Here is a 14,695-nt window from a genome sequence, read left to right on the forward strand (position 1 = left end):
CTTTATGACCTAAAGCTTTGTGTACAGAGCACACTTTCAAAATTTGTGAACAAGACAAAACCTGGGAGGCTAAGACCAGACGGAGGGCTCTGCAGCTCTCCAGAGTTGTAAACTGTGAGGAGGACAATGTAGAACTTCAAAAGGACGTAGACAAGTAGAAGCGTGCAGGGCAGATTATGTTCAATGGAGAAATGTGAGGGGATTCATTTTATTGAGAACATGCAAAGACAATATAAAGGGCTCAATTCTAAAGGGAGCAGGACAGGACAGATTGAGAGAGCTGTTAATTAAACATTCTATTATTTATTTTGAAGTGTTGAACTGGGGTGGTCAAAGTCATAAGTCACATGACCACCAGTTTATAGTCCAACAGGTTTACTTGAAACCTCAAGCTTTTGAGGCGCTGCTCCTTCGTCAACGAAACGCTCCAAAAGATTGTGATTTCAAATAAACCTGTTGGACAAGAACCTGGTGTCATATGACTTCTGAATTTATTATTTATTTATTAAGAAGGGCATTGCATGCAGGAACAAGAGAATGATGTTGTACTTGTACAAGAGATTTTTTTGGACCTCAGCTAGAATGTTGTATACAGTGTAAGGCAGCTCTCATTAGGAAGGAGGTGAAGGTATTGGAGAGAGGACAGAAAAGATTTACTAGAGTCTTTCAGGAAGAAGGAATTTCATTTTTGAAGATTGAATGGAGAAGTTGGGACTATTGACCTTGAAAACAAGAAGGCTGAACAGAGATCTGATTGAATTGTTCAAAATCTAGAAGGGTCTGGACAGAGTAGATAGGGAGAAACTGTTCCTACTTGTGAAAGGTTTGAGAACCGGAGGCTGGAAGTTAAATGAATTGGCAAAAGATGTAAAAGCGATGTAAGGAAATATATTTTCATGTAGTGGGTTTGGAGTGGGCAGCTTGAGAGTGGAATGAAAGGGAACGGTGTACAAGGAAAGGGTGAGGGAATTACACTCAGCGAACTGTGCATTGAGACAGCCAGTACAGACATAGTGGGCTGAATGGCCTGTGATTCTATACAGTAAGTATATCTTAATGTATTGGTGATCACCAGTTGACACACGCACTGGGAATACCCCACTTCCTTCCTTGGCAACTCCTAAAGGCTTCTCTTCTCATCGTCAGGACAAAGACTGTGAGCAGAACAATTCTCTTCCTTTGTTCTTCAGTGACTAGCTGCAAAAACCCGTTCAGGCTGAGGAAAGCAGAGATTTAAAAGAAAACTTTGTGATATCTCAGAGGAGAATCTCGGTGAGCAGATTAATAGCACAACAGTTACATTGGCCACAATGAGGCCAATTGATCCCCACAATGAACTGTGATCTGAATACCACATTCAGAGCTGAGATCATTATTATATCACCACTTTTCTACACCTTATACATTCACATGATCTTACCCAAGAGAGTTTAGCAAAGCAGCAAATTTATTACAGGATTAAGCAGTAGCTGATGTATGTAAATTCACTTTGTACAGTAAAAGAGTTATACAGCACAGACCAGGCCATTTGGCCCATCGGTTTTGCTATGAGGCCAAAGGATCTCTTCTGTGCTGTCTGACATGATGACTTCACTTAATTACCTCACTCTACAACAGAAGACAACACATTCTATGCAGTTCAGCTGGGTTTTATCCAATTCTAGAGAAACGTCACCTCAGATAAACATTAACTCCGTTCCTGTCCTAACAGGATCTGCCGATCCCACTGAATATTCCCAACCCTTTCTATTTCTCATTCCCTGCTGCTGTTTATTTATTCCTCAGGCATCAGTGTCACTGGAAATCTATTGCCCGTTCTTTACTTACTCTGAAGTGCTTTGGTCAAGTATATACAAGTGGTTATTGCAGAGGGCAGAGAATCATACAGGACAGAAGAGGCCATTCGGCTCATCACATCTGCACTGACCAATCTATACTAGTCCCACTTTCCTGCACTGGGCCCACAGCCTTGAATGTTTTGACACTTCAAGTGCTCATCCAAGTATTTTTTAAAGATTGTAAGTTTTCCCACTTCAACTACCCTTCCAGACAATGCTTTCCAGAACCTCCCCACCCTCTAGGTGAAGAAGTCTTTCCTCAAATTCCCTGTAAACCTTCTGCCTTTCGTCTTATAATCATTTCCCTTTGTTATTGATCCTTTAAGGGAAACAGCTGCTTCCTAATCACCCTATCTAATGCCTCTCATAATCTTACTCCATCAGGTTCCCCCTCAGCCTTCTCTGCTCCAAAGAAAACAAGCCAAGCTTATCCAGCCTCTCTCCGTAGCTAAAATGGTCCATGCCAGGCACATTGTGGTGGATCTCCCAGGCACCCTCTCCTGTACTGTGGGGAGCAGAACCGCACACAATACTCCAATTGGGCCTGACGAAACTCCTGTGCAGCTCCAACATAAATTCCCTACTCTTATAATCTATGCCTTCTGTACGCCTTAACCACCCCTATTAACCTGTCCTGCTGCATTCTGGGATTTGTCGGCAAACACCCAAAATCCCTCTGTTCCTTTGAGCTTCCCTAGTGTCCTAACATTCAATGAGTATTCCCTTGTCTTGTTGCTTCTTCCAAAGTGCATCACCTCACAGTTGTCAGTGTTAAATTCCATCTGCCACTGGTCTACCCATCTGACCAAATCCACATGTATCCTCCTGTAACCGAAAACCTTCTCCTCACTGTCAACCACCTTTGCTCTATTTGTAAACTTCTTACTAATCACCCCCACCAACATTTTCTTCTATATTGTTTATATATATATCAAAAACAATTAGGGACCCAGCACTAATCCCTTTGGAACACCATTGGATACTAGGTTCCAGTCACACAAACAGCCTTCTACCACCATTCTCTGTCTCCTACCATTAATCCAACTTTGGGTCCAATTTTTCAAATTACTCTGGATCACATGTGCTTGTTACCTTCGCTTCAGTCTCCCATGTGGGAACTTGTTAAAGGCGAGTTGAGAGGCAGTCAGCAGTGTGAATGATATTATCAAAATTCATTCTTAGGATGTGGGCCTCCCTGCCTGGGGCCTGGCACTTATTGTCCATTCCTGGTCACACTTGGGAATGTGGTTGGGAGTCATCTAACTGAATTGGTCCAGTCTGTGTGGTGAGTGGGCTCCTACACAGCAATTAGATTGGGTATTCCATGGTGTTGAACCAGTGACACTGAAGGATTGGCTATACTGTGTGTCAAAGTGAGGACGGTGTGTGTGAGACTATGATGGACATCGGAAATGGCATTCCCATTTGCTTACTCCTCTTGCTTGCTGCAGAACAGGGAATTCCATAACTGGATAAGATGAGCAGGTTCCCTTCCTTGATGGACATTGTCAAGAAATGTCTCTGTCATGGGATGCCACATCAGTTATGACCAGACTCCAGGCAAGGTTTCCCAAGTTTTGACAATTTCAGATGGGATATCTCAACTTGTCAAACTCTGAGGAGGTAAGAACTAGCTGTTTCATTATTCACTCCTTTGGTTGGTTACCGCAAGGTTAATTCATTAAGGACTATATTCCCTTGATACCTTTCTCCCAGATCTGAAGAACTTATGTTTTAAAAGGTATTAATATCGCTAGGCTTTCTTGAGGTAACAATGATTGAACTTATCATACAGACACCCAAAGCTAAGATAAAAGCTCCAAGATATACGGTTCAATCTCTGGTAAGAGTAAAGAGTAGAATGATAATAGCTGAGCTGTTGATTTTGAGATTCTTGGCTTTGCTGGTTAGTTGAAATCCTTTAGTTCTATTTCCATTTGAATGTTGTGCTGGCTTGCTGGCTTCCAGTAATTGAGTGAGGGAGGCCATTACCTGCAATGCAAGAATGACTGGTGGACGAACCTTCAACTGTGACCCAGACATGAGCATCTTAACTCACTAGCACATCTTCATCCACTAGAACATAAAGACTAGGGTTAAACTGGCCTGAAATGCCTGTTTTGTGTATTTGTGAAAGGAGAAAACACAAATTATGTCTCTTGTCCAAATTACTGTCTTCATGCCCATCATATTCACAGTCTGAGATAACTCCCAGGACATTACAGTTCAGTTCGTAGTGCGTTTCTCCTTTTTATAACTATCCCTTTGAAGCTTCTTTGGCACCTTTCAGGTGTGATATTCCAGGTCTCTACTGAATGTCCTTTCGCCAATTTCAGCTTTTTTAAAAAAAAACTGTTGAATTAAATTTCAGTTCACTCATTTGTGTTTGGTTTTCATCTGTCATGAAGAAGAACATCCTGAATTTCCCTGGAACTGATTGGCCAACTCAGCCATTTCAGGGGGTTAGGGCGAGAATTAAGATTTTTTTTGAAGTCTCATGTAGGAGGTCAGACATCCTTCTCTAAACGACAACAGCTTCTTTATAATAAATGTGTAGTTTCAAGACTGGTTTTTATTTCCAGATTTACAAATAAATTGCATTCAAATTCCACCTGTTAGTATGATATTTTCTGAACCTATATCCCCAGAGGATTAGCCTGGATTTTGTGGATTACTAGTCCTGTAACTTCAGTTCTACACCATTCTCTCTCCCCTGGTAAAGCCAGAGGGAGTTTTACTCCAATCTGGCCGTTTATTAGTCACTTAAATTGAATCATGTATTGTCACGAGTATTTGAGAAGGGATGGAAAGAAGTACCATGCATCGGCTGGGAACTGAACCGAGGCCTCCCACAAAGCAGGTGAGAAATCTACCACTGAACCACCAATGCAAGCACTTCCACTAATTCATACGATTTCTAAGTGGTGCTTTGGAAATTAAATTGTAGGGATGCCACAGAATCCCTATTAGTAATGTCAATAAAGATGGCAAGAGGTTTTACACTTATCAGGCCTAGTTTTCAATTTATAAGAACTGTGAGGCTTGCTAGGATCTCAGTTATGTTTTAAATTGGAGCTTGGACCAATAGGAATCACCATCTCTCTGAAGTCTCCATTTTCCACCAGTCTTTACAACCACTTTTAGCTCTTCCCTGTTGATGTGCCAATTGCATGATCATCAAGGCATGGCACCAAATTAATAAGATATACATTTTCACTCCACAGAGAGCACCCTGTTTCTCAAATGGATTAATCTTGAATCGCTGCAACTCTGAAGACAATTCATTTGATCCAAATCTGCTAATGTATAAAAACCAGGTGTCGTTTTCAGAGCATTTCTGGATACCCCTCAATAGGAAGCCTGACGACATGGCACTCTACTGTCAGATCATGTTCACTGTTGGCCAACTGATCACAGCAGGGATAGTCATGCTGGAAACACTAATGCTTTTATACACATACTAGGATTATGAGGACTTGCCAAATCATAGAATCCCTCCAGTGTAGAAGAGGCCATTCAGCCCATTATGTCTGCAACAACCATCAAAGAGCATCCCACTTGCTATCCTATCCAAGTAACCTGCATTTCTCATGACTAACCCACTTAGGCTGCAAATCCCTTGACACTATGGGGAAAATTAGCATGGCCTATCCACCTAACTGGGACAATTGGACAAATGATGGAGAGCCTTCGGAAACCGTGAGTTGGGTTGGGAATAGTCCTCTCCACTGGCAGCAATATGCACCATTTCTGAGACAAGGCTTCTCTGACAGCACCTTCCAAACTTACCACTGCTCCCCCCTACAAGGGCAAGAGCAGCCAATTTCCGTGAACACCACCACCTGCATTCCAGCCTTATTGTCCATCCCGAAATGATCGGTGGGCAATTGAAAGTCAAACGCATTGCTGCGAGTCAGGAGTCACATGTAGGCCAGACCAGATAAGGACAGCAGATTTCCTTCCCTAAAGGGCATCAGTGAACCAGATTAACAGTGGTTGGCATTAGGCTAGTTGTTCATTCCATCTCTGTTTAAATTGAGCTCGGACTTCAGCGTTGGCCATGGTGGGATTTGAACCCAGAACATTAGCCTTCAATTCTGGATTGTATGTCCAGTGACAATGCCACTATGCCACTGCCCCGAGTACCCACAATTGAACACAAAGCTCCAACCAAGGCCTGGCCAGTATATATGGTTGTTTAACATATCTTCCTTGTTTTTGTACTCTAGGACACTCCATATAAAGTTCTGATCTTCAAACTGTCTTCTCAACCGGTCCTGTTGTCTTCAAAGATTTAAATCCATACACTCCCAGTTCTCTGGGTTCCTGCACAGCAACCGCGACACCTCCACCACCCCCAAACACTTTAAAACTGCCTTGTTTGGCTTAAAGTCATAGAGTTGTACAGGATGGAAACTGAACGCAGTATTCCAAAAACGACCTAACCACTGTCCTGTACAGCAGCTACATGACCTCCCAATGTCTATACTCAATGCACTGACCAATAAAGGTCAGTGAACCAAACACCTTCTTCACTACCCTGTCTACCTGTGACTCCATTTTCGAGGAACTATGAACCTGCACCCCAAGGTCTCTTTGTTTGGCTTACTTTACTTTGTCTCATTCCTCTCGCCAAAATCCATCGCCTCATGCTTTTCTGCAATAAATTCCATCTGCCACATCATCCCAGTGCCCTATCCACCACTCCATGCCCCCTTGAGATCTCCTACTCTGCTCCACGCTCCAACACAGAGAACTCGCTGAAAATCGAAAGAATGCCTGATGCTGTAAATCAGAAACAAAAAAGAGATTGCTGGAAAAGCTCAGCAGGTCTGGCAGCAACTGTAGCGAAATCAGAGTTAACCTTTCGGGTCGAGTGACCTCTTCCTCAGAACTATTCTGAGGAAGGGTCACTCAACCCGAAACGTTAACTCTGATTTCTCTCCACAGAGAGCAATTTTCCAGCAATCTCGGTTCTGGTTACAGAGAACTTGCTGCCGTCAACGAACTTGGACATGATGTTCCTCCCGATGCTCAGGTCCTGAACAATGATATGAGCCAATACTCGCTCTCCGACACTACCAGACAGATGGATAAGGACAATGGGATCAGCTTGAGCTCCTCAACGTAATCCTGCAGAAACCACAATTAAACACAGCAGATAATACCACCACACATTTTATTTGCACTGAACGTCACATACACACATTTCCAAAAGGGTTCTTCCCCTGACCCTACCACCCCTCCCCCACCCAACCCCATATATATATAATATATATATATATAGAATATTTTGTTTAAAATGACAGGTCTGTGCTTTTTATCACGCTTGTTGTTCAAGTCTTTGCTGTACAGTTAAGTGTGAAAACAGGAAATGTGGTGACAGTGTCAGTTTATGACTAATTACACAAAAGAATTACACAGATAACTCACTTGGAATATACAGTATGTACAGGTTTCTTGGAATGTATTTTCCGTCTCTGCTAAATTTATCAAGCACAACACACAAAAAATATTCACATATAAGTTTAAAATTTTTTTTTGTTTTAAACCTTCACAAAGGCATAAAAGATGTACACCGGCCTGATACAATTCAATTAATGCTAAACAGTACTATATTTTAAAATTACCAGTAAGCACTTCATTTATAGAGTACAACAACAGTCTGGATTAAAAATTTAATTCAAACAAATGATTACATCATATGCATTCTTCGGTTTTCATTCTATTCTCTTCTTAAGTGCATAATCACGGTAAGTCATTTTAAAAAAAAATTATATATATATAATATATATATAAAAGGAGTGGGCAATACTGTCTGATATCCCGATTTAACAAATTTAAACATGCTCCTGAAAGACTTACAGTTTTAAGAAATAAATTGATTCTGTTTGCGCAGATTTCTGGGCTGGCTTTTAGCAGGTGGGGGCTGCACAGTGGCTTGGTGGTTAGCACTGCTGCCTCACAGCACCAGAGACCCGGGTTCAATTATATCCTCGGGTGTCCGTCTGTGTGAAGTTTGCACATTCACCCTGTGTCTGCATGGATTTCTTCCGAGTGCTTTGATTTCCTTCCACAGTCCAAAGGTGTGCAGGTTAGGGTGGATTGGCCATGCTAAATTACCCATAGTGTCCAGGGATGTGCAGGCTGGTTGGGTTAGCCATGGCGAATGCAGGGTTACAGGGATAGGGTGGGTTTGGGTGGGATGATCTTCAGAGGGTCAGTGTGGACTCGGTGGGCCTGCTCCCACACTGGAGGGATTCTACGATTCTATACACCTGGAGCGGGTTGTGGTGCTAGTTTGGGAAAATAGGGTCTCGTAAACGCTCTGGTGGGGTCTCCAGCAACCAGTCAACTTGCAGCGCCAATGTTTCATGATGGAGCAGGAGATGAGGTTTACCTGTTCCATCCCGGGCTATTCAACTGCGTTGTCTATCTCAGTCATCCTGACCGGGAAAGGCCCATGTGGGAGCTAGGGTTGGGAAGGGATTTTTCAACGGGACGTGATGTTGGGTTGGAGATGCTGGGGGTTCCTAAGGACAGCAGCAGACAACGAAAGGGCAGCTCGTAAGCAGGCAAGGAAGGAGAGAGGGACAGACAGATGGGGAAAGTGGGAAAGATCTGCACCTCAAAGTTGTTGCTCTATCAGGTCTTCCTTCAAGTACCGTTTATCTCTCTCTTCCCTAACAACCCCACAAAGCCAGCACTGGCTGCTGGAACTAAAGCCGAAGAAGAATTATTCGCGACGGTTTCATCTATCCAAAGGAGAGAGGGAATCGATTCCGATAGCAATGCCCACCCCTCGGAATCTCAGCAGCAAACAATTTACAGCGTTACAAATCTTTATTCTAACTTCTGCAAAAAAAAACAAATCCCATGCTTCATGTCAGAGTTGCCTACAATGGGAGGGAGGAACAGAGGCTCCACAAGTTATAAAACAAAAAAAAGGTAATAAATATTAGTATCACAGAATCATTGCTGTACATAAGAGTAGTTCAATTGTATAAAAATACATTTTTAGTGCAACCTCACATGATACTTTGCCCCATCACCCAAACCCATAAAAATAAACCGTTTCCAATCATTCACATCATTCAAGACAAAACCCCCACCCTCCCCCCAAAAATATAACAAGTGCTCTGAAAAGAAAACATCACAATTATTAAGCCATGTACACAAAATTCTAAAATATGTACAATTTCTCTCTTTCCTTCATAATGCATACAGGAGTTCAAGCAAAAATAAAAGGCACAAAATATCTGCAACACTTTTTTAAAAAAAAATACTTAACAAGGACAACTGAAGGAACTTGATTTTGGTCAGAGTTTTTTTTTTCCTTTCTTCTGACAGACAAATAGAAAATATTTCTCACGTTCAAAGTCTAGACCACAGATAGATAAAGGTGGCAGCATGCTCTCATTCCTTCCTGCCTGTTTATCCAGCCTCTCCCCAAAATCTTGCCTTCACTGGGAATCCAGACAGGAGGGCATGGTGTTGCACTGTCTTAACTGTCCTCACTTTGCACCCCAGCCCCTCAGTGAATGTCTCCCAATAGTGGAGTCCATGCTTTCTGTCTGACAATCTCTCTTGCTCTGCCTCTCTCTTTCTCTCTCGCTCCTTTCAATGTGGGCACCAGTCACTCCTGGTGGTCATATCCAATCACCCAGGGGTTTTCATGGTGGACTTGCTGAAATGCCCCAGGCCCAACCAGCTGGGGGGCACCCTGCCCTCCCGGCTCGCTCCCCGTCTTCTGCCGGAGGTTGAAGGTCCTCGCCCCCTCGTCCAGTGGGGGCTGGGTGCTCGCCGTACCCACTGCTAGTCGCCGAGGGGCCCCGCAACGTCCGCTGCTCCACCATCCGACCGCGCACCCCCTCCTCGCAGGGGCCACCCCCCATCTCAGCCCCAAGGGGATCCGTGGGGCTGGTTGGCCGTGGGGGCGACACAGCCATCGGGGATGCCACTTGTGCGTCCTCGGACTTGGAAAAGATGTCCATCTCTTTGATGCTCTCGATGACGCAGTGGGTGGCTTCGTCGATGACGCTGTCGTCCCTCCTCCTCGCCCCCAGGGGGAGCTGAGAAGCCGGCAGCAGCCCTGGCAAAGGGACAGCTCCAGAATGGACCATCTGAATGCCTCCAATGGGGATCATCTGGTACGGGGTCCGTACTTGTTGTTGCGAGTGCAGTGGAAGGTGGCTGAAGAGGCAACCGTGAGGCCCATTGGGAAGAATGGCATGGCCCTGGTCTCCTTTGGCATTTTCACACACAGGATACGACTGCCAGGGAATCATTCTGCTGTTGTCCAATGGATTCTGGTGAGATGTTCTCTGCAAATTTCAAAAAGAAGACCCAAATGTAAATAGAAAGGCAACTTAAAGGAAACCAGAGCCCAGTGTAGCCCTAGTCCCCACTCTCATTGCATTTTCTTCCATCCGTACCTCATGAAATAAATTTCACCGCTGCGTTTTGTGAGGTATTCCCAGCCTCCCTCCCACTTATCAATTATGCTTCAATAAATCAACCAATTATGTTGATGGGCTGAGCTAAAGTAGAGATGGGGAGACCATTTGGGGCTGAGTGACCTGCTTCTACTCTAAAGTATAACAAGGTTGGCCAATGGGGCACTGTAACAAAAGCACAATCAAACAGATAACGGAAACTTATTAAACCAAAAATAATATTCTGTGGGGTGATGTTGTACCCCAGCCCCTGAGGTGCCCACTGGTCTCCAAAGGTGGCATGTCCCTATCCTGTAGAATGCCACTCAGTACAGAGCAAGGTGCAGTCTCTCACTGGAACTGCCTACCATACGGAGTAGGTTGAGGTGAACAGTGTAGATACGTGCCAAGGGATGCTGTATGAGCTTTTGAGGGCGATAGGGATGGATGGATATGGTGATAGGGTGAGCAGAGTTGGTTGCTTAGGAGAAATCCCCAGCGATTATCAACAGCAAGTACCAGAAGGGTTAAAGATCTCTAATTCCAAACAGAGACAGATTCATTTGTCACATCTTTTCGTTACATTCCCAGGACGTTATCTGAGTCCCTGAATTAACAGTCCAGCGATAATACCACAAGGCGATGGCCTCCTCTGAAGTCAGACTGAAGGGTCTGTTTCTGTGCTGTATGACTGTACATGCTATGCCTATGATCATGGCTAATCTTCTCTCTCAATACTATATTCCCCGTTTCTCACCATCTCCCTCGCTGCCTTTAATATCTAAAACATTTACCTGTCTCTTTCAGGGATATACTCATTAACCCGGCCTCCAAAGCCTGATGTGGTAGTAAATTCCACAGGCTGACTACACTGTGGGTGAAAGATGTTTCCTCAACTCAGTCCTTAATGGTCCAGTCCCCTCCAATCCTGATACCAATCATTTTAAATCTTTGCCTCCCTGGATTTTGATTTGTTTGATATGTGAGGGACACACGGCTGTTGCCATCACATGACCTAGTCCCCCCTAATTTTACACAATTAAATCTCATCTCAGCCTGCGCTGTTACCATCCTTCCCATTGTTCCTCAGAGCGATATGTCGAAGACTTTAAATTCTTACTTTTCTTCACATTTTATATGAGCTGATTAATGACTGGTCAATATTTTAATGTTAAAGTAGCTATTAGTCTATACAAGCCCCTGGAATAAGAGAAATTTAAAAAAATTGCAGCACTTAATTATAAGTTATACTTTATGTGATTTCTTTACAGACAGCACAGTTTTCATATTCACAATAACCAAGGAGGATGAGCAAATTCAGTGGTTAGAACATTTGGAAAGACTGAATCTACTGGCTCCCTTTCTCAATTAAGAGAAATTTGAGGACGTGACCTATGCACAGACTTAACAATGCTGAAAGGGTTCAGGAGTTTGGATGCAGAGAAGATTTCTACGTTTGCAGGCAAGACCAGAACTCAGTAATCTAAAGTAGTCGTGAATAAATTCAGTGGGGAATCCAGGAGAAATCTTGAGTTTAGAAAACCTTGAATTTACACAGCTCCTTTTCTCAACTGCAGGGCATCACTTGGGGTGGCACGGTGGCTCAACGGTTAGCACTGCTGCCTCACAGTGCCAGGGACCCGGGTTCAATTCCAACCTCGGGCGACTATCTGTGTGGAGTTTGCACGTTCTCCCCGTGTCTGCGTGGGTTTCCTCCGGGTGCTCCGGTTTCCTCCCACAGTCCAAAGATGTGCAGGTTAGGGTGGATTAGCCATGTTAAATTGCCCCATAGTGTGCAAGGGATGTGAGGATTAGGTGGGTTATGGGGGATGGGTCTGTGTGGGATGCTCTGAGGGTTGGTATGGACTTGTTGGGCCAAAGGGCCTGTTTCCATTCTTCTATGAACTTGGTGTGGCGCTCCCTCAGCGCTGACCCTCCGACAGTGCGGCACTGCCTAAAACAGTAAAACTGCAACAGTTTACACACTTTCCTAATTGTGACTTTTTAGCCGAGCCTGTTGGGTCAGCGTGGATACTCACCAGGCTCATGTCCGAATGCTGCATGTATGGGCCCGCGATGGGACCACTCTGCAGGCAGCCCCGCCTGGGCGACGTCGCTCTCACCAAAGGCATGTGCCTCCTGTCTCTGTAGTCCCTCCTTGGCGACAATTCCCTTCTCGGGGAGAGGTCTTTGACGGGGGAGAGCTGCCTTGGCAACTGGATCTCCCTCCTCTGGAGGAAGGGACGCCTCGGGGAAGCATCTCGCCTCAGGGAGAACTCACTCAGGTAGGTGTCCCTCTTTGGCGAGCGGTGCCGGATTGGGGAAATCTCCCTCCTTGGGGACAAGTGCCTTCTGGGTGAGAGCTCCCTCCTTGGAGATAAGTACCTTCGTGGAGTCGGTGAGGGGTCGCTGCCTGGGGAACCATCGTAGGCCGGTGATGGGTGAGCACTCGAACCGGTGTCTCCCGAGGGGGACATCTCTCTGGAGCTATCATCTCTCGAGGACGCGTCGTCACTGGTACGTGGTAGCCACACATTGGGGGGTGTTGGGATGTCCAGTCTATCTTTGTGTTCAATTGACTCTGCCAGCCTGCTCTGCAAATTTCTCGGGTAGTCTGTCAATGGAGTCCCTGTGTGTGAGTAACTGGGTGGCATGAACTGAGTTGCTTGAATTCTGGGTAGTGTCACCAAGTAGCTGATGAGGGAAGACTGGTTACTCGAGTGTGAAACGTCGAACGCAGAGGATGAGGTGATGCCAAAGGTGCTTGAGGATGGTTTGGAGAGTGGGCTCGTGCTTCGCGATCTGGTGGTCGGCGTGCTGTCACCTTGGCGATCTTCATCATCGTCATCCTCATCGTCATCGTCTTCATCTCCCTCCTCCTCCGCTCCGTCGGATTCTTCCGGATCGGAAAACTGATGCCGGACGGGAACGTCACTGAGCGCGTCCTTCTCAGGCTCCTCTGGGATTCCTGAAAGAGAGGATAAGTTTAAGAGCCAGTGAGTGCACTGGTTAGGTTCTGCTGGTTTATCAGCCCTGGCACAAGAGAATCTCTGCGTCTCCTCTCTCCTTAACCTCAACATCTAATGTTACAATCTTTCACATGCTGGGAAAAGCGAGGACATGCAGTTAGTGGGAGCAAGTTACTGCAGATGTTGGAATGTGTACTGAAAACAACAAATGCAGGAGATCACAGCGGGTCAGACAGCATCCATGGAGAGAGAGCAAGCTAACGTTTCAGGTCTGGATGACTCTTCATCGGAGCTGAAGTGAACTGTCGAGGGAGCAACATTTATGCTACAGTTTGGTGGGTGGGTGGGTAGATGGAGTGGGGGAGGGGATGGTGTAGTGGGGGAGGGTGCCGGTGGAGAAAAGATGTTGATAGTTCAGATTTAAGTGATTGGAATGTGAGAATGGCAGAACAATGGTGTGTCTAACAGCCAGACTTGAAACGACAGTAACTGGGATGGGAGGACACGGTGACAAACTAAAAGAAAAGGATCAAATGGTTCACAATTTGAAGGGGTTGAGCTCAATTTTAAGTCCAGAAGGCTGCAAAGTGCCTAGTCTGAAGATGGGATGTTGTTCCTCCAGTTTGGGCTGTGATTCACTGGAACACTGCAGCATACCGAGGACAGACGTGTGGGCATGCGAGCAGGACGCTGTGTTAAAATGACCAGCTACGGGAAGGTTGGGGTCCTACCTGCGCACAGACTGGAGGGTTCTACAAAGTGGTCACCCACACTGGTTAGTCTAGGGTAGAGTATGCCAGATTGGGTGCAGTACACAGGATTGGAGAAGGTACAGGTGAAATACCCTATACCCCCCTCCCAAACTATAGCATAAATACTGCCCCCTCCACATTTCACTTCAGCTCTGATGAAGACTCATCTAGACTGGAAACATTAGCTTGCTCTCTCTCCATGGATGCTGTCTGACCCACTGTGATCTCCCGCATTTGTTGTTTTCAGTTGGTGTCTCGAGATCCTGGTCCCGTTTCCAAACTCAACGCTGGAATTTCTTAGACAACAAGGTGCAGGGCTGGATGAACACAGCAGGCCAAGCAGCATCATAGGAGCAGAGAGGCTGACGTTTCGGGCCTAGACCCTTCATCAGAAAAGGGGGAGGGGAAGGGGGTTTTGAAATAAATAGGGAGAGAGTGGGAGGCGGATAGAAGAGGGATAGAGGAGAGGATAGGTGGAGAGGAAACCCCCATCCCAGGCCCCAAGAAGACTTTCCACATCAAGCAGATGTTCACCTGCACATCTGCCAATGTGGTATACTGCATCCGCTGTACCCGGTGTGGCTTCCTCTACATCGGGGAAACCAAGCGTAGACTCGGGGACCGCTTTGCAGAACACCTACGCTCGGTTCGCAACAAACAACTGCACCTCCCAGTCGCGAACCATTTCAACTCCCCCTCCC

At 45.4% G+C, this 14,695-nt stretch overlaps 1 protein-coding gene across 1 annotated transcript in view; it reads right to left on the bottom strand.

Moving 5' to 3' along the window:
- Positions 1 to 7,425: 7,425 nt before the first annotated feature.
- hivep2a (HIVEP zinc finger 2a) overlaps positions 7,426 to 14,695 on the bottom strand; it is a 29,042-nt gene continuing 21,772 nt past the window's right edge. Inside the window, exons 6-7 of the mRNA XM_048601387.1 lie at positions 12,313 to 13,241; positions 7,426 to 10,162 (exon numbers count right to left, since the gene is read on the bottom strand). Coding sequence (XP_048457344.1) covers positions 9,512 to 10,162; positions 12,313 to 13,241 — 1,580 coding nt within the window. The 3' untranslated portion in view covers positions 7,426 to 9,511. The remainder of the gene's footprint in view (positions 10,163 to 12,312; positions 13,242 to 14,695) is intronic.

This window comes from Rhincodon typus, chromosome 9 (assembly GCF_021869965.1).
Source record: "Rhincodon typus isolate 14 chromosome 9, sRhiTyp1.1, whole genome shotgun sequence".
In the NCBI taxonomy this organism is placed as follows: domain Eukaryota; kingdom Metazoa; phylum Chordata; class Chondrichthyes; order Orectolobiformes; family Rhincodontidae; genus Rhincodon; species Rhincodon typus.